Source organism: Nycticebus coucang, chromosome 7 (assembly GCF_027406575.1).
Source record: "Nycticebus coucang isolate mNycCou1 chromosome 7, mNycCou1.pri, whole genome shotgun sequence".
Lineage (NCBI taxonomy): Eukaryota > Metazoa > Chordata > Mammalia > Primates > Lorisidae > Nycticebus > Nycticebus coucang.
Genome location: NC_069786.1, coordinates 99,962,076 through 99,982,526, shown reverse-complemented (window position 1 = coordinate 99,982,526; position 20,451 = coordinate 99,962,076). Strand labels below are relative to the sequence as shown.

Sequence of the window (20,451 nt, the reverse complement as noted above, 5' to 3'; positions counted from 1 at the left end):
ACCTCCATTCGTTCTTCCAGATGTCACCTCTAGAATAACATCATTTTTGTCTTATTTTACTTTTGGCACTAGATTCTGGAAAAGGTGTAATGACTGTCCATACTGCCAATATCTTTCTTTTGTCCTTTTCCTGAGATAAGGTCTCACTTTGTTGCCTGGGCTGGAGTATACTGCAACCTCAAACTCCTAGGCTCCAGGAAAGAAATCATTTAAAAAATTATATAAGAAAATTCCTTTGAATTGAAGAAAGTTTTGAATTTTCAAACTGAAAACCTATCCAGAGCCAAGCAAAATGTGTGAAAAGATCCAAGCCTACGTACATCCAAGTGAAACTTCACAATTCCAATGATAATGTAAAATCTTAAAAGCTGATAGAGAAAAACATTAAGAGGATGAAGCAAAAATATAACAAGACAAAAAGGAATGGAATGATTCTGCCTGGGATCTGAATTCTCATTAGACTGAAGACTAGTGCCAGACTGGAGACTGGAGGCTTGAGATCAATGGAGTGCTAGTTTCAAAGTTGTGAGGGAAATGATTTTTTCTTGAAAACTTTACTTAGCCAAATTATTACTCAAATGTGAGAGCAAGACAAGTATTTCTGAATGCGAAAGAATTGATGTTTACCGCTCTCCCCAACACGTACTAATACACATTACTGAAGGAGGAATTCAACATTAATTTAGAACAGTGGTTCTCAACCTTCCTAATGCCGCGGCCCTTTAATACAGTTCCTGTGGGTCGTGACCCACAGGTTGAGAACTGCTGATTTAGAAGAAAGAGAATCTCATGAGCTTTTTTTTTTGTAGAGACACAGTCTCACTTTATGGCCCTGGGTAGAGTGCCGTGGCCTCACACAGCTCACAGCAACCTCCAACTCCTGGGTTTAAGCAATTCTCTTGCCTCAGCCTCCCGAGTAGCTGGGACTACAGGCGCCCGCCACAACGCCCGGCTATTCCGGGGCCGGGTTTGAACCCATCACCCTCGGTATATGGGGCCGGCACCCTACTGACTGAGCCACAGGCGCCGCCCATCTCATGAGCTTTTAAAAAAAATGTTGCTTCTGAGCAGAGCATAGAAAGAAGAAAGAAAAAGAATGATGACAAGAAATCAAAGAGAGGCTCAGCAACTGTACCTCAGTGGTTAGGGTGCTGGCCACATACACTGGGGCTGGTAGGTTTGAACCTGGCCTGAGCCTGCTAAACAACGATGACAGCTACAACTAAGAAATAGCCGTGTGTTGTGGCAGGCACTTGTAGTCCCAGCTACTTGGGAGGCTGAGGCAAGAGAATCGCTTTAGCCCAAGAGTTTGAGGTTGCTGTGAGCTGTGACGCCACGGCACTCTACTGACATAGTGAGACTGTGTCTCAAAAAAATAAAAAAATAATCAAAGAATCCACTGGATGATGACTTTTGACACAGTCTCTGAAAAGTGGCAGGGGGACTTTTAGTAACTAATCCAGGAGTTTTGTTTCCTATGAATCCAAAGTGCTTACATAATCATAATTCTGAAAAATTCTTATGCTTTTATTGTATTTAAATTTCTAGGTCAATTTTTATTTTTATTTTTTTATTTTTTTGAGACAAAGCCTCAAACTGTTGCTCTGGGTAGAGAGCTGTGGCATCTCAGCAACCTCCAACTCCTGGGTTCAAGTGATTCTCCTGCTTCCACCTCCCAAGTAGCTGGGACTACAGGTACCTGCCACAACGCCTGGCTATTTTTTGGTTGCAGCCGTCATTGCTGTTTGGCGGGTCCGGGCTGGATTCGAACCCGCCAGCTCAGGTGGCCACAGGCACTGAGCCCTAGTTCAATTTTTAGATAAAACATGTCATCTAATAACAGAATATGACAAAACTGGAAAGATTTGGAAGAATTGGAAGATTCCAAGATTTGGAAGAATTCTTAGAGAATAAGAACAGATTTTGAAGAAATTAAAAAAAACCCCAGAAGATTGCTAAAGGAAGTTACTCCTGAAGAGTGATAATCGTTTTTTCCTTTTCCAATTTTTTATGACCTATTTAATTTGATTATGTTTACCATGTGTAGAAGTATAACTTTAATTCTTTAGAAACTTACTCAAGGGCGGCGCCTGTGGCTCAAGGAGTAGGGCGCCGGTCCCATATGCCAGAGGTGGTGGGTTCAAACCCAGCCCCGGCCAAAAAAAAAAAAAAAAAAAAAAGAAACTTACTCAAAAAGGAAATATAGCATACTCTCATTAATAAAGGGTTTAATAATTATACTTAATGAATGATTATATGGTTCTACCAATAAAATACTGACAAATGGAGAGACATAAATACATCTATAGGCACTGACATTAAAAACTGTTAAGTTAAAAAAAATCGGAAATGATCATGGAGAATTGATCCTACTTACATTAAAAGATTACATGTTTGTAGACTGTGATATGTGTGGAAGATGTTTTCAGGGTTATAACAACAATTTACTCAAACGGTAGGAGGCTATGAAGGGATTTCATTGTTATAAACGTCTTTTTTTTTTTTTTTTGGTGGGGGCGGAGACAGGTTCTTGCTGTCACTCGGGCTAGAGTGCAATGGTATCATCACAGCTCACAGCAACTTCTAACTCCTGGGTTCAGGCAATCAATCCTCTTGCTTCCTGAGTAACTGGGATTACAGGTGTATGCCATCATGTCAGGCTAATTTTTAAATTTTTTTGTAATGATAGGCTCTTGCTGTGTTCCTCAGGCTGGTCTTGATCTCTTGGCATCAAGCGATCCTCCTACTTTAGACTCCTAAAGTGCTAGGGTTAGATAAAACTACATTTTTTTTTTTTTTGTAGAGACAGAGTCTCACTGTACCGCCCTCGGTAGAGTGCCGTGGCGTCACATGGCTCACAGCAACCTCTAACTCTTGGGCTTACGTGATTCTCTTGCCTCAGCCTCCCGAGCAGCTGGGACTACAGGCGCCCGCCACAACGTCCAGCTATTTTTTTGTTGCAGTTTGGCCGGGGCTGGGTTTGAACCCGCCACCCTCGGCATATGGGCCGGCGCCCTACTCACTGAGCCACAGGCGCCGCCCTAAAACTACATTTTAAATAAGCAGAATTCCCTTGGTGTGTGCCACACCTTCTGGGGGCAAGACATGATTGCAAGAGGAACTTTACCTAACAAATGCAATCAGTGTAACCTGGCTTATTGTACCCTCAATGTATCCCCAACAATTAAAAATGAATAAATAAATAAATAAGTAGAATTCACAGGCTGTAGTATGAACTCTTTTAGATCTAGATTTTTAATAGTCATTGAATGTGAGAATCTGCACTACTTAACATTTTTTGGTATTATTCTCAAGGAAATAAGATAGAATTTCAATAATGTTTAAAATATTAACATGTTAATTATTCCAGCTGTTACCCAATTTGGCAAACCTCAGACATATTAATTATTCACTCAAAATAGTATTTTGTACTCAGAAGAAAACAAACTGAACCAAAGAAGAGGACCTGTTTTTGTTAATATTGAAACCATTGAAAACATATATCATAAAATTCAAGTAAGTTGGATTTCTGGCATTAGGTAACTTTAAAATTGGTAACATTATTAACAGTCTATTTTTGCTTTAAATAACATTAAAATATATTTAGTCATATGTCCTCTTTTTAATAATTTAGTTTTTTCTTACCAGGCTATTTTCTTTCCAGGCTTCTGGGAATTTGGGTCTCTGTTTTTCCCTAGACACAAGAACCTGCATATCTTCAAAAGTAGGATGGTTTCCAACTTCTGTCTGAAAAGCCATCTGGTATTCTGGTACAGATTCCCCTGTGTATTTGCAGAAAAGAATGATAAAATGAAATTTCCAGTTGTCATAAATGATAGAATAATAGGGGTATTTCTGATACCAAGTAGGCAAAGAAACTGTGTCACAATCCTTTTTATAAAAAATCCCTCTGGACATAGGGAAATCCTAAAGAGATCCTGTTGTAGATTTAATACATTATTAATGAATAATTTACTTAGAATAGTCTCAAGGATTTGTTGATAAACAAAATAGTAGTTTCAATGATGACCAAGTATTTTTAAATGGTTTCTAGTATTACTAAGTGCAGGGGGAAAAGATTATTATGCTTATGCAGTATACTTAATACTTGAAAATATTTCTAAATTATGGACCCATGGAGGATATAAAGAGGAGAAGAGAGTCTATGATCTAGTACAACAGATATGTTTGTAGAGCCAAATATAATTGGGTGGGCTGAATAGTCACCATGTCTCATTATATCACAGCCTCTATTAGAGTGTCAGCCCCTATCATAAAAACTTTTATGACATTTAATACAATGTCTGTTTATTACAGAACAATAATTATTACACTGAAGATGTTTCACTGTTAGATGCTGAAGAGGAGACAATAGACAAAAACAAAAAAAACCCAAATCAGATACCCAGTGAAACCGTTCTTCCACTTTTTCCTCAGAAACCACTCCTTTCTTGCAATTTACAGTCTATTTTTTCTGTGAATTGCTCAGCAGCAGCTTTATTACTTAGATGGTGATAGTTATCTTGTTATCATGTGACTTTTGGGTAGTGAAGAAAGTCACAGGTAGACTAATGGTTGGCCTATGTTGGTAGAATCATACTGAGGAAAATGAAAGAGCCACGGCGTGTTTTGAGTCCAAGAAGGCATCCTCTTAAGAGAATAAAACTATTTCAGAGACTGAATCAGGAATCTTTTGGTTAGGATTTATTGCCTGCCCAGTGAGTGCTATGGGTGAAATTTGCCTTTAATGTCCTATTCTTCAGAGTAAAAGGGTTAGCAGTAGTTATCATGGGTGTGGTGCTCCAAGGTGCCAACCTATACAGTTGTATCAGTGTTAAGTGGGCAGCAGAAAGAATTACACCCGCACAGTTACTTTGCATCTGGGTAAACAGTTTTTAAAGACAATATACTGGAGATGACAGGATTTTCTGAATAGAGAGAGAAAGCTTATGTGTTTTGGTACATTGGGAAACCAAAGAAAAATACTTGACTCTGAACATTGTAAGAGCTTAGACCATGCTGCTAACAAGGTGTTTTGGGCTTATTTTTCCACTTAACAATTTTATTTTTAAAAAAGAAAAGTAATTTTCACAGTAAGTTTTTATTTTCTTCTTAGAAGTTGGGGTTAAAAAGTATGTTGTCACTAGAAACACTGTCAAACTTTTTCATGGTATATATATGTGAACACAGTCATGTAGTATCAACTTATCCCCAATAATGTGTTTGTGTTCATTTACATTTGTTATGGAGATTTTGATGCATAGAACATAGGAGGATATTCTTAGTCTATCTCAAAGCTCTATATGTGTTTATGTATTACTTGAAAAGATTATTTTCAGAAGCAAGTTTTGCTTTCATGGTGAGAGGAAGTACTTTGGCTTATATTTGTTCAAAATGATTGTTAATTGTTATTATTTATTTATTTTAGAGACAGAATCTCACTTTATCACCCTCAGTCGAGTGCTGTAGTTCACAGCTCACAGCAACCTCCAATTCCTGGGCTTAGGTGATTCTCTTGCCTCAACCTCCCAAGTAGCTGGGACTACAGGCACCCACCACAACGTAATTGTTAATTTTTAATATGTACTTGATGGTGAAATTTCTTATACATATATAAGTAAGTAAAACCAAACTCAGGCCAGTGGTGTTACCTTGTTTCTAAAATTCTGTTTATTTTTATATGTAGCAAGTCATTTTTGTAAGGCCTAATTAACATAAACGGAGTCTTCATAATTTATGTTTAAGGGATATCCAGAAATGGCTGCTGTTCTATTTATTTTACAGAAAGGATAACCAGCTTTTACTTTGGAACTTCTTAGAAGCTCTTCAGGAGTCCTTGGGCTAATACAATCTATCTTTTATTACTGAAAGAACATTATTCTTATGTTGTAATGAGAATAATCTTGGCATAATAAATGTGTAAAAGGTATTTTATTTTATGAATCTTTTTTTTCCTTGCTATCATGGGGATATTGTAAATCATGCATTTGTATTAATGGTATTTTTTAAAGCAACATATGTAACCCTAAACTAAAGCAATCTACTAACTATTGTAGGCATCTATAAATTCTGTTGTAGGTAACTCCAAACTTTGTTGGAATTTTTTAATCAGATTATGTTGTGAATGTACTTGTACACTGTTAAAATATTTTTAAGATGTTTTATCTAATTGAATAAGTGTCTTCATTGGAGTGATAGCTTTGAAGGTACAAAACTATATTTGTATAAAATTCTATTGTTTACAAATCAAAAAAATATGATAACGACCATTTGACAGAAAAATCAACATATTGACTTTTAAAAAATTCCTTTTATATAACAAGCAGTATTTAGAGTATAGATTTTTAAATATCATTAATTATTCAAGTACTATTTAATAACCTTACTCATTGCTAATAAGTACAACCAGCTTATTTTACAAAATGTTATAAAATTAAATTTATGAATAAACATATTAAACCACACAGAAGACCCCTGGAACTTAGAAAACCAATGGTCTAGTGAAAATCTTGGCAAGGAACACAGGAGAATTAGAGAGAGACTCTTATTATCTCTTTACCTCTCTCCCACCACTATTTTTTTTTTTTTTTTTTTTTGAGATAGAGTCATACTTTGTCGCCCTCAGTTGAGTGCCATGGTGTTGTAACACACAGCAACCTCAAACTCTTGGGCTCAAGCGATTCTCTTACCTCAGCCTCTTGAGTAGCTGGGACTAAAGGCGCCTGCTACAATACCCGGCTATTTTTTAGATGAGTGCTCGCTCTTGCTCAGGCTGGTCTCATACCTGTGAGCTTAGGCAATCCACCCGCCTTGGCCTCCCAAGTTCTGTGATTATAGGCGTGAGCCACTGTGCCTGGCCTCCTACACCAATATTAAAATGACAGGATAAATGAAGAGGATTTATCCAGGACATCAGAATGGAGGAGGAGAAGGAACTTTTGTTTTTTGAGACAGGGTCTCACTCTGTTGCCCAGGTCAGGGTACAGTAGCATCTTCATAGCTCACTGCAGTCTCCAGCTCCTGGCTTCAAATGATTCGCCTGCCACAACCTGGGGGAGCTGGGATGAGAGGTGCACAATAGCACACATAGCTAATTCCAATCTTGGCTTCATCTTTATGTTGGAAAAGTCATTTAACTATCCTGTTTTAATCTTCCTATTAGCAAAATGGCAATGTCTGTCTTCCTTATAACCACTCACATGGAGATAATATGAAGTCATAATGACCCAGATGGAAAGTATATTATAAAATATGCCATTTAAATTTTATGTTTCTATTTGAATATTCAAAATAATCTATAAATACTTGCCCTCCACCAATATTAAGAAAGATTTATGAAGATTAATTATCTATGATAATTAATTAATTATCTAAGATAATTAATTATCTAAGATAATTATCTATTATCTATGTAGCATAGCCCAAGTTTACTGGAATACCACCCTATCTATAAATACAAGTGGTATTTTCATATAGTGTAGACATTGAAGTAGATACTTTAAAAGTTTTGATCAGTAACATCAATACTGAATTTGAGAGATAAAACTAGTATATCTGATCTCTCTCTCTTTCAGACATATATACAACACACATACATATATCCTAAGTGTTATTTATTAGTTTTTTCCCTTTATATACTGGTTTAGTAGGATAATTTAAAATTCACAATTTTACTCCTTAAAAAAATTAGATCCAAATTATAATAAGGGAACTTGATAAATGAAATTGGTGCACAATCTTCTGGGAATACAATGACATGGAGAATTACCAAATAACTTTCTTTTTTTTTTTTTTTTGAGATAGAATCTCACTATATTGTCCTCAGTTGAGTGCCGTTGCATCACAGCTCACAGCAACCTCAAATGCTTGGGCTTAAGTGATTCTCTTGCCTCAGCCTCCTGAGTAGCAAGGGCTACAGGCTCCCACCACAATGCCCGGCTATTTTTTGGTTACAGTTGTTTAGCTGGCCCAGGCTGGGTTTGAACCTGCCACCATTGGTGTATGTAGCTAGTGCTGTGTTATGGGCACTGAGCCAAGAATTACCAAATAACTTTCCACTAAATCTTCAGAGTTCTAAATCTAAATGGTTCAAAAGAGAGCTTGTTTAGAGCTAACTTAGTGTTAGATACTACAAGTAGTACCATCATAGAAGATACTAACATTAAAGCTTTATAATTACTGGGTTACTCAAGGAAAGTTTGATAATCTCATTTGCTTTCAAACTGTCCAAAATCAAATATCTAACACTATCGGATACCATTTCTTCTTCACTTCTCACCTCCTTTGCCACTTGTTAGTTATGTTTCTACCAGTTATAGACTTTTGACTTAGTTTTCTTCTCAAATTACACTTATTCTCTTTTTTCCTTTTTCTTTATCTTGACTTGTTTTTATCTTCCTTACTTCCTTCTCCTTTTTTTTAAATTTTTTTTATTGTTGCAGTTTGGCCAGGGTTGGGTTTGAACTCACCACCCTCAGTATATGGGGCCAGCACCCTACTCACTGAGCCACAGGCACCACCCCCTTCTCCTTTCTTTATTTAAACTTTGCAGCATTTCACTCTTCCACTGTAATATAATTTATTTATTTTGCTAATATTTTAGAGAGCAGCCTTATTATATAGTATTTCCATTAATAATAAATGTGAACAACATTTTGAGGTATACCATAAAAGTTTAAAAATGTTTTATAAGAAGTTTATATTATCTGCTATCCTCTAGGCTTATTAATGTTTATATGATCCTTTTTTCTTTTCAACTTCCAGCCCTATTTGTTTTTGTTTTTTCCACCATTAACAGACATTTATTATAGAACAAAAGCACACAAAGTGTAAAGAGAATACATCTCAAGAGTGAGATGGGTCCCTCTCTGTAAGTGGAGAAGAGACCCCTATTGTTTTTTTTTTTTTTTTTTGCGGTTTTGGGCCGGGGCTTGAACTCGCCACCTCCCGCATATGGGACCGGCGCCCTACTCCTTGAGCCACAGGGACCGCCCGAGACCCCTATTGTTAAAATGTTCAAGAGTGCTCTGTATCCTCTGCCTATTCTTTAAAAATACTTTTTCTGCCTATACTCTCTGTAATATGATTTTACATCCCACAGAGACTTTTCTAAGAAAACCAAGAACCTCCTCCTTTCCTCTTAACCTTCCAATTACATCCATTACCATAAATCTTGGTTATTAAAGCTTTCTAGCATTGACTTCCAAGACATGATTTTACAGTTTTCTATTTTTCTAATCATTTGTCTTCTTAATTAACTTACTTGGTGGGAGTAGTTCCCCAATATTCAGACCTTTTTGTTTTTTGAGACAGGGTCTCACTCTGTTGCCCAGGTTAGGGTGCAGTAGCATCTTCATAGCTCACTGCAATCTCCAACTCCTGGCTTCAAATGATTCGCCTGCCACAACCTGGAGGAGCTGGGATGAGAGGTGCACAATAGCACACCTAGCTAATGAATTTTTGTAGAGATGAAGTCTCACCATTGCCCAGACGGTAATATTCAATTTTTCTCTCTTTTCATTTGTTCCTTTAGAGAAGTGTTTCTCAACCTGTGGGTTGCGATCCCTTTGTAACAATGAAAATACATCCTGCATATCAGATATTTACATTATGATTCATAACAGTAGCAAAATTACAGTTATGAAGTAGCAATGAAAATAATTTTATGGTTGGGGATCACCACAACATGAGGAACTGTATTAAAGGGTCTCAGCATTAGGAAGATTGAAAACCACTGCTTTAGACAAACGCATCTACTCATAAGTTCTCAATCACTGTTTCTAAGTACAACTCCCCCCAAACCATTTTATCTTCTCTTTTTTATTATTTTAAATTCTCTATAAACAATTTCTTTTAGTTGTCTATTCATAGGCCATCCAAAAGTCTCCATAATTAACTCATGTTTCTAATATACACCAACATTTCTTCCTGAGTTCCTGGTTGCCATCTTCACTATTTCTTAGACCTTAGAATATTTCTCAGTTTCTTTGACTCTCACTCTTGTAATTGCTAACAACAACCACAGACTCCTTCTCAGCATTTACTCTCAGATCTGCCTCTCCTTCTTCATTTCCATATCCAAGAATATAGGGTATTTTGATGCAACTCTCTTAATCTTATATTTTTATTTGGTAAAATATATATAACATAAAGTTTACCATTTTGACCATTTTTAAATGTACAGTTCTATGATATTAAGTATAGTCTCACTGTTATACAACCATCAACACCATCCATCTCTAGAACTTTTCCATCTTTCCAAACTAAAACTCTATAAAACAATAAACTCTATTTTTTTCTTTTTTTAAACCCCTTCTAGTTCTTCCTATTTCTATCTTAATTCATCCTACATATCTACTAAAATAATCATTTGCAAACAATATTTAATTGCCTTTCCTTGTTAAATGATTTAATTATTTATCAGAGCAAAAACAACAGTCATTCTTTGAACATAGTTTTTCAAAAAATGTTGCTGGTGAGAGAGAAAGAAGGAGGGAGGGGTGGGGAAAGGAAGAGCAGAGTGGGGGAGGGGGGAAGGGAGGGGGGTGGGGCCTTGGTGTGTGCCACACCTTTTGGGGGCAAGATATGATTGTAAGAGGGACTTTATCTAATAAATGCAATCAGTGTAACCTAGTATCTTCTACCCTCAATGAATCCCCAACAATAATAAATAAATAAATTTAAAAAAAATTAAAAAAAACTTAAAAATAAAAAAATGTTGCTGGTAGCAGTATACTAATACTGATAAAAGAATCATTTTAGTCAGATATGCTTCTATAACAAAAATCTTATGGGTAGGGCGCTGGCCCCATATACTGAGGGTGATGGGTTCAAACCCGGCCCCAGTAAGCTAAAACAGCAATGAGAATTGCAACAAAAAATAGCTAGGTGTTGTGGCAGGCACCTGTAGTCCCAGCTACTTGGGAGGCTGAGGCAAGACAATCACTTAAGCCCAAGAGTTGGAGGTTGCTGTGAGCTGTGATGCCATGGCTCTATACCAAGGGTGACAAAGTGAGACTCTGTCTCAAAAAAAAAAAAAAAAAAAACCTACATGAGAATATTAAAAAAATAAAAAATAAAGAAACATGGTTAAAGTTCTAATAATAGAATACTTGTGATGCTACTGCAATTGCTGCTATTTTCAGAAAAACACCTCAATTGAATCTCTGTACTTCTAATAAACTAAAAAATGTACTTCTAAATGATAAATGATTGACCTGTAGTTAATCTAAATAATCATTCATTTATTTATACTTTTGAGTTATAAACTAATGTTTAATGCATAATGCCATTAAAGCAAGACAATTCAACCTCACTATTAATCTGTCTTTGTTAAATAGCTCCATTTCATAAATTTGCCCAGTGTTGCTTTTTCTATCCTTTTAATAGTGTTGTTCCTATGAGATAGAGATCACCTATATCAAATCATTCTGTACATCATTTAGTAGAATGCAATGCACAGATTTATAGCTAAAGCTTTTATATGATAACAACAGTGATGTAATCCTAAGAAAGAGAAAAATTGTAAGTTCATATGATTGTTCAAATGAGCCTTAAACAAACATTCACTTCAATGAGCATTCCTTTACAGAAAGGGAGGAGAGAAAGGGAGGGAGGGAATGTGGAAGGGAAGAATAGTAGTAGGAAAAAGGAATAAAGGAAAGAAAGAAGAAAGGAAGAATAAACAAAAGGGAGAATGAAGAAAAGAAAAGGGAAAAAATGTTCACAAATAATTCAATGCTCCTAATTCTTCAAAGGATCAACTCAAGAATCATTCTAAGTATAGCTTGTCTAAAATGCTCAGAGGGTGCATAAGGAAAATGATGACTGCTAAAGCAAGACCAAGCTAAACACTATTATATAAACTATGACTGCCAATTAATTAAACTACAGTCAGATGAAAATTTGGAGTAATTTTTTAAAAATTTTGATTCACATCTTTCTGCTAATAATATTTCTGAACACTAGATGGCAGTGAACAAAATGTTTAAATGAAAGTAAAAAAAAATTAAAAAATAAAATAAATTGTAAAAAGAAAGTAAAAAGATTGCTATGTAAAAGTTATTCAATATAGGTAGAGAAAGAAGATATAACTGCTTCACTTTAAAACACATCAACTTTTAACAACATTTCTTACCTGGGAAGAGGTCTGTACATCTCATAAATATCTCCCAATAGATTAGTCCAAGTGCATACATATCTACTTGTTTCAAAGCGGATTCACAGTCCCTCAGGTTCACAGCTCCTTCTAGCACTTCTGGTGCCATATATCTAATTGTGCCAACCTGATAAATTAGAGTGACATTTTTCAGGGAGAGAATATAGCATATTCTGAAAGGCAGACATTAGATCAGAAGTTATATGTACATTTCAGTAAAAGCAATGATCTGTTATTTGACCTGTAAAATACCCCTCCTGAATAATTAAACTGTGGGAAATCCATTTTAGTGAATCTTCTTTTTTTTTGTTTTTGTTTTGAGAGTGTCTCACTATGTTGCCCTCAGTAGAGTGCTGTAGCGTCACAGCTCACAACAACCTCAAATTCCTGGGCTTAAACTATTTGCTTGCCTCAGCCTCCCAAGTAGCTGGGACTACAGGCACTGCCACACGCCTGGCTATTTTTTGTTGCAGTTGTCATTGTTGTTTAGCGGGCCTGGGCTGGGTTCGAACTCACCAGCCTTGGTGCATGCGGTTGGTGCTGTAAACACTGTGCTATGGGCGCCGAGCCATTAGTGAATCTTCTTTATCAATCAAAAAGAATGACCTAGACCTTAATATGTTTATCAACATAAAACACTTGGATGACACAGCAAGAAAATTACAAAACAATATGTGCACTATTAAATATTTTTAAAAATTCACAAAAATACACACATATCCACACAGAGACATAGTAGAATCTCTGTAATTTGCCCACCCAATACACTACAACAAACTGGTCAACATACGGAAGTGGTCAACATAAGGAAATAGGCCTACTGTTCTGACAGATATATGTGGGGCATGTCCAGTCTATGAAAATTAGGTTAACTTAAGGAGGTGATCTATATAGGAGGTGATCAACTAGAAGTGTGTAAGTGTGCATATATATGTATGTGTGTGTATGTACATATATGTATCAAACTTGGTATATTTTCTATCTTAAACTTGGTAACTTTTTTTTTCTTTTTGGAGACAGGATCTTACTCTGTTGCCTGAGAAAGAGTACAGTAGCATCATCCTAGTTCTGAGTAGTTGAGACTATAGGCTCATGCTACCATACCCAACTAATTTTTCTGTTTTTTGTAGAGATGGCATGTCACCATACTGCTCAGGTTAGTCTTGAATTCCTGGCCTCAAGTGATCCTCCTGCTTTGGCTTCCCAAAGTGCTAGGATTATAGGCATGAGCCACTGTGCCCAGCTTCAAACTCAATAACTTTACTCTTGCTTCAAAAATTGGTTCTTGACTGGGTGTGCTAGTTCATCCCTATTACCCCAGCACTTTGGGACCCAAAAGTGGAAGGACTGCTTAAAGCCAAGAGAGACCAGCCTAGGCAAGACAGTGACAATTTTTTTTCTCTACAAAAAAATTAAAAAGTTAGCTAGCCATAGTGGCACTTGCCTATAAATCCTAGCTACTCAGTAAGCTGGGATGGGTGGATTGCTTGAGCCCAGGAGTTCCAAGCTATTGCGAGCTACAATAGGGCCACTGCATTCCAGCCTGGGCAATGACTAAGACCTTGTCTCTAAAAGTAAACAAACAGGGTCAGGGCCTGTAGCTTAGTGGTTAGGGTGGGGGTTGGCAGGTTTGAATCCAGCCCAGGCCTGCCAAATAACAATGACAACTAGAACAACAAAAAAAATAGCTGGATGGGGCGAGCGTGTATAGTCCCAGCTACTTGGGAGGCTGAGGCAAGGGAATCACGTAAGCCCAAGCGTCTGAGGTGCTGTGAGCTGTGACACCGCAGTACTCTACTGAGGGCATAGTGAAACTCTGTCTCAATAAATAAATAAATAAACAAACAAAATAACAAAAAACCGGTTTCTACAAATTTCTTCCTAATGCTTGTCAAAAAAGATTCGGAATGGCAGTGATTTCCAAAATGAACTGATGAACTGTACAAAGGTCTTTAAGAAATGTCTTTTGTATTTCTTAATTTTGTAATTCACAATATTCTATAATTGGTAGGATGAGGATGACTAGATTTGTTAATGCAATTCATTATAGGTTCAAGGTAGTTCAGTCGGGTATCTTTTGTATACACTCACCTCACTTATGGCTGCATTATCTTCTTCTCCTGGGCGCACCAGTCTATTTCCAGTCAGCCTCATGGACAACCCAAAGTCACTAATAACACAGGTTCCATCATTTTTCACCAGGACATTTCTGCTATTTAAATCTCGGTGGGAAATTGCAGGTTTATAATGATCTGTTTGCATAATTTCAAATATTTATTAATGCTCAAACCGTACTACTGGAAATGAAATGAACATGTAACAATACTAACTACATCAAAATAGAAAATAGTATTATTTTTTTGCCCACAAATTTTCTAATAACAAAAAAAGGACACAAGAAATCAAAATTTCAACTCACACTCATCACTATTCTCTAACATATTTTAGAACATAACTCCTGCATGTATAGTTAATTATGCATTAAAAATTAAGCTGAAAGTAACAGCCAACATACTGCTGCTTCTACTAATGATTCTAACACATATTTGTTTTGTCTCTTTATTTTTAAGGCAGCAAAAGGAGGCAATCCGAAAAGGAATATTTGGCATACACATCCAAAAACAGTAAGCTTGTCTAAAACAAGTATCAATGAAAAATAAATGTGGCTCCAAAATTTTAATATAAATTTTATACTATTCTCCTATGGCTTAGCAGATTCAAACCTGTGGCAGTACATTCCAGTTCTGTCCTAAGGTTTAGCCACGTCTCTAAGCCCACTTCTGTTTTTTTAAATCTAACTAAAAATAGTTTTACAATGAATTGGAAGAACAAGTGGAAGAGCTAGTAACTCCCAGCAAGATTTGAAAATCTGTTTTCTGATTTTAAAGAAGCAAAGTAGTGTTATACTCATTCTATTACTTGTTTAGCCTTACCACTAGGCCCTACGAAGGCAGAAAGAGAACATGTCTCATGTGAATTTAAAAGATTTGGCACACATACACATTTGCTGATGGAAAGAATAAATCTAACAAAAGCTCCTCACCAAAAAAACTATGCTATTTTTTTCCCTCTCTATAAGGAAAGCTTAACATAAAGTTACATGACATAAAATCAGAGCTCTGGAAATGAAAAAAAATTCTATAGCACAATTTCTAGAATTTAAAATATCTCCCTAGGTAAACAAAGAAATGAAGCAATCAAGGTTTACTGAGTATTTATACATTACTCTCATTAATGAGCATTCAAGTTTAATTTTGCCAACAGTGAAAATATAGACAGAGAATGAGTCCTTTGATATATAAAAAATTAAGCAACAGGGTGGCTTCTATAGCTCAGTGGGTAAGGTGCTGGCCACATACACAGAGGCTGGGTTCAGATTGGGCCCAGGCTAGCTAAAAGAACAATGACAATGGCAACAAAAATTAGCCAGTGTTGTGGCAGGTGCCTGTAGTCCCAGCTACTTGGGAGGCTGAGGCTAGAGAATCGCTTAAGCCCAGAATTGGAAGTTGCTGTGAACTGTGACACAGCAGCACTCTACCAAGGGCAACAGCTTGAGACTCTGTATCAAAGAAAAAAAAAAAAAAGAAAAATTAAGCAATAGCACATTTTAATTTTTTTCTTTTTAAATTATTTTTAAAATTTCAGATTAACATGAGGGTACAGAAGTTTAGTTTACTTTGTTTGTATCTGTTAGGTAAAGTTTAGGTTGTAGTTGTGCCCCTCACCCTGGAGGTATGCTATAACCCTCACATTATGCCTACCTCAGCATAATTTGAAGAAAGATAGGCATTACAAAGTTTATTCATCTAAGTAACAGTTAATGAAGATCAATTTTTCATCTTCCTTATCCACTTCCTGTCCCAGTCTTCCAAAGGTTGTATTAACTTGGCTACTATTCAATTCTGTGAGAGCTCCATTTCTTTGGATAAAACCACAACATTAGGGTATATGGTATAATCTTGAGCTGATATTTATATAAGAAAATTTATGGAGACATTGGAATATGTTTGTGTACTAATATCAAATCAGTATTTAAATTAAAAGATCTCATACTTTAGGGATAACCAGACTTATGATGGGGAGAATGTGCAATGACTCAGTGAGACAGACAGAAAGTAGCTACCCTGTTTCCCCGAAAAAAAGACATCCTCCAAAAATAAGACCTACTTACAGGAAAGATAAGACATCCCCTGAAAATAAGACCTAGTGCATCTTTGGGAGCACATCTTAAAATAAGACACTGTCTTATTTTCGGGGAAACAGGGTAATATACAGTATTATACTTGCTATTACTAAAAAAGAAAAAGAAAAAAAATTTCAAAGGAGAAGAAGGGAGGGAAGGGAAGAAGAGAATAAAGGAGAAAAAGAGAGAAGATGAGCTAGAACTCATAACCGATGCAAAGGTTAAGACTATGGACTGCCCTTTTGAGACAAGTTTTCCCTTTTAAGTTCCCTTCAGTATTTATTTTATTTTTTTATTCAGGTGTCGAATGAGGGTATGTGTGGACAATACAATGATTTTACCCCAAGTAGAGCACTGTACTAGGCAAATACCTTAAAGCACAAGATCATATTTTTTATTATATTTTTATAATGAAAATCGAAGCAAAAATTGTCTCTTTGTAGATATTTATACATACACATGAATTAAAATGTTTTCAACTTATGATTATCAGGACACAACCCATTATACATCAAGGAGCATCTAAACTTAGACTTTTTTTAATAATTAGGCAAAGCTATTAACTCAATATGCAACATTATTCATATATTTATTTTTTAGAAGGTAACTATTTAGTGATAACATTAGCTAATATTTAAGAGTAACAGTCTTGTTCAAATAAAATTCATATTGGATGGCAAGCATCTTTTCAGCCAGTATTTGACTTAAACTCTTGCTGAATCATGTAAACCCAGAAAAGGGGAATTAGAGTTCTATACTAAGCCAGCTTTTTAAAGGAGGTATAATATTTAAGAGTAAGGGGACACAGTCCAATGGTTAATGTGCTAAAGCACTAAAGAAAGTACATAAAGTTGCTGACTTAAGTAATAACCATACTCAATTCTGTATTCAGGAAAAGCAAGATGTCAAGATAAATGAACTAATAAATTATTCAGGAGAAATTATATATATATATATAGATAGATAGATATAGACATAGATATATCTATATATATATTTGCAGCATCAGCTAGGAAAGATGACCCATACTATTACACAATGGAACAAAGATCTAAGAAACAGATCTCTCCACTAAAGAGGTCACAGAGCCTGAAAAATAATGTCAGAGCCATAATATGACAACAAAATGCAGTAAAGGACGACAGCTCAAGAAAGCATGGAGACAGAATTATCACAGCAAAGCTAATTTGGTGCTGTCTATAAAGTGAGTGTATTTTGAAACAAAATGAGAAAGCAAATGTATTAAACAGATGCTTTGAACTAGTAATAAATGTACATGAAAGCTGAGAAAAACTGTAGTTACCGCAAGGAATATAATCACAGAATTCTAAAACACTGGCAAAGACTGACTTCCCACCATACGTTCTCCCCTTTCTTCTTAGTAATAGCACCCAATATTATTTGAGGCAGCAATCTACTTAGCCAAAACAAACAAACAAATTATATTCACAGTCTCTTTTGCAGCTAAGTATGGACTAATTTCTGGGAAACAAAACCTAAGTATAGTCAAGACAAAACATAAGTATAGGAGTGGAATATCAGAGGGAGAAGGGGGCAACTCCTTTTTCCTACCCTTCCTTTCTCCTGCTGACTAGAATACAACATGATTGATAATGAGGTGACTTTGAAACGAGAGCCATATGAAGGATGGTGAAGAAGAAAAATAGGAGCCTGAGTGCCTGATGGTGCTGCTAAACCAATTGTAGACTGTTCTGCCCTAGATCCTTATATGAGAAAGAAAAAAATTTCTTACTGAAGCAACTGTTATTCCATTCCCACGCCCACTCTGCTCTGATAGATTCTGCCAAACATAATTCTAATAGAAATGTTGATTTATAAAAACATACCTTTGATTTTTATGCCAACCCATGGAATAAAGATCCATATGATGTTAAAAACTAAAGTAGTAATAATGTATTATAGTTCATTTAAATTAACAAAATAAGTACAAAGAAAATATAGCCTAGCTAAAAGATTCTTAACCTAAGGTTCACAAATGTGCTTTAATGGTCTGAGAATTCCTAGAATCACAAGAACATTTTCTAAGTATATCCATACGTGTATGTTTAGAGGAAGAATGTTTAGTGTGTGAACAAAAATTCTTCATGGACAAGAATCAGATTTTTCCCCACCTCAAAGACACAGTCTTACTCTGTCACCCCTGGCTAGAGTACACTGGTACAATTTAGCTCACTGCAACATCAAAATCTCAAACTCATAGGTTCAAGTGCTTTTCTGCCTCAGTTTCCCAATTAGCTGGGACTACAGGTGCATGTCACCATGCACGGTTAATTTTTTTTATTTTTAATAGAGATGGGGGGGTGTCTCACTTTTGCTCAGGCTGGTCTTGAACTCCTGACTTCAAATAATCCTCCTGCCTCAGCCTCCCAATTGCTAGATTATAGGTACAAGCCACTCTACCCAGCCAATTATCAAAAATAATTTTTTTTTCTTTTTGAGACAGAGTTTCATTTTGTTGCCCTCGGTAGAGTGCTGTGGCGTCACAGCTCACAGCAACCTCCAACTTTTGGGCTTAAGCAATTCTCTTGTCTCAGCCTCCCAAGTAGCTGGGACTATAGGTGCCCACCACAATACCTGGCGGGTTTTTTTGTTGCAGTTGTCATTGTTGTTTAGGTGGCCCAGGCTGGGTTTGAACCCATCAGCCTTGGTGTTTGTGGCTGGAGCCCTACCCACTGAGCTAAGGGCTCCACTTTTTTTTTTTTTGAGAAAGAATCTCACTATGTCATACCTAGTACAGTGCTATGGCATCACAGCTCACAGCAACCTCAAACTCTTGGGCTTAAGTGATTCTCTTGCCTCAGCCTCCCAAGTAGCTGGGACTACAGGGGCCCACCACAATGGTGGGCTATTTTTTTGTTGTAGTTGTCATTGTCATTTAGCTGGCCTAGTTTCGAACCCGCCAGCCTCGGTGTATGTGGCCGGAGCTGTAACCACTGTGCTACAGGTGCCGAGCCCAATTATAAAATTCTTTTTTTTTTTTTTGTGGAGACAGAGTCTCACCCTATGGCCCTCGGTAGAGTGCCGTGGCCTTACACAGCTCACAGCAACCTCCAACTCCTGGGCTTAAGCGATTCTCTTGCCTCAGCCGCCCAAGTAGCTGGGACTACAGGCGCCTGCCACAACGCCTGGCTATTTTTTGGTTGCAGTTTGGCTGGGGCTGGGTTTGAACCCGCCACCCTCGGTATATGGGGCTGGCGCCTTACCGACTGAGCCACAGGCGCTGCCAAATTATCAAATTCTTAATGGATCCATAGCCCCTTTATAATCTTGAAGTTCTGTTTCTCATTCTTCCTGTTAGATTTTAAATACATTACTTCATGCTACATCTTTCAAAAATTTGGGTAATAACAAATCTCTAATAATATAAATTATACTTTGAGAACATGATTAAAATTTTCCTTTGTGAAGTTTGAACCCACATGTCATTCATCTTCTATTCACTTTCTTACCTCCTCTTGGTAGTTCAGTATGAAGATAAGCCAGTCCTCTAGTCACAGAATGAGCCAGACGGCAAGAGCTTACCCAATCACTTGTATGGAGACTCAAATACTTGCATAAAGATCCCTATATAGAGGAAACAAATACCCCCCAAAAAGAAATTAATTTATTTTAACATGAAGAGGTAAGCTAGCAACCTTATAAAGAATTTGCATAGGCTAGGAGTCTATGAAGATCTAATGAACTACTACATTTCAGAATCTTGAAAGAGTAAGACATTTCTAGTATAGACAGAAGAGGAGAGGATGGAAAGGAAAGGAGAGTTTAAACATTATCAATTCTAATGTCTCTAATCTTAAAAATTATGAGTGGTTATTTCCTTTTAAACAATTCTTTGATCTATCAAATTAGGATAAAAAATATTTTACCAGTAGAAACACAAACTATATTATTGTTTTATAAGTAGAAAAGGTCTTTGTAAACATATATGTATTAGTACTACTCAGAGTGCTTATCCACAAACTATTACCAGTCTCTGATGAGATAAGGAGCTTGTACCAGAATGAATGTCAAAGTATTGCTTACTTCATTGAGAAAGTCTTGGTATCAAAAAAAAAAAAAAAGAGAGAGAGAAAGAGAGACAGAGAGAAAG

At 36.4% G+C, this 20,451-nt stretch overlaps 1 protein-coding gene and 1 pseudogene across 2 annotated transcripts in view; one reads left to right on the top strand and one right to left on the bottom strand.

Moving 5' to 3' along the window:
• BMPR2 (bone morphogenetic protein receptor type 2) overlaps positions 1–20,451 on the bottom strand; it is a 196,985-nt gene that overhangs the window by 18,263 nt on the left and 158,271 nt on the right. For both annotated transcript variants that reach the window (XM_053596834.1, XM_053596836.1), the window contains exons 7-10: positions 19,811–19,925; positions 14,249–14,409; positions 12,137–12,284; positions 3,646–3,782 (exon numbers count right to left, since the gene is read on the bottom strand). In XM_053596834.1, the coding sequence (XP_053452809.1) occupies positions 3,646–3,782; positions 12,137–12,284; positions 14,249–14,409; positions 19,811–19,925 (561 nt within the window). The remainder of the gene's footprint in view (positions 1–3,645; positions 3,783–12,136; positions 12,285–14,248; positions 14,410–19,810; positions 19,926–20,451) is intronic.
• Positions 3,811–4,932, top strand: LOC128590410 (Golgi apparatus membrane protein TVP23 homolog B-like; annotated as a pseudogene).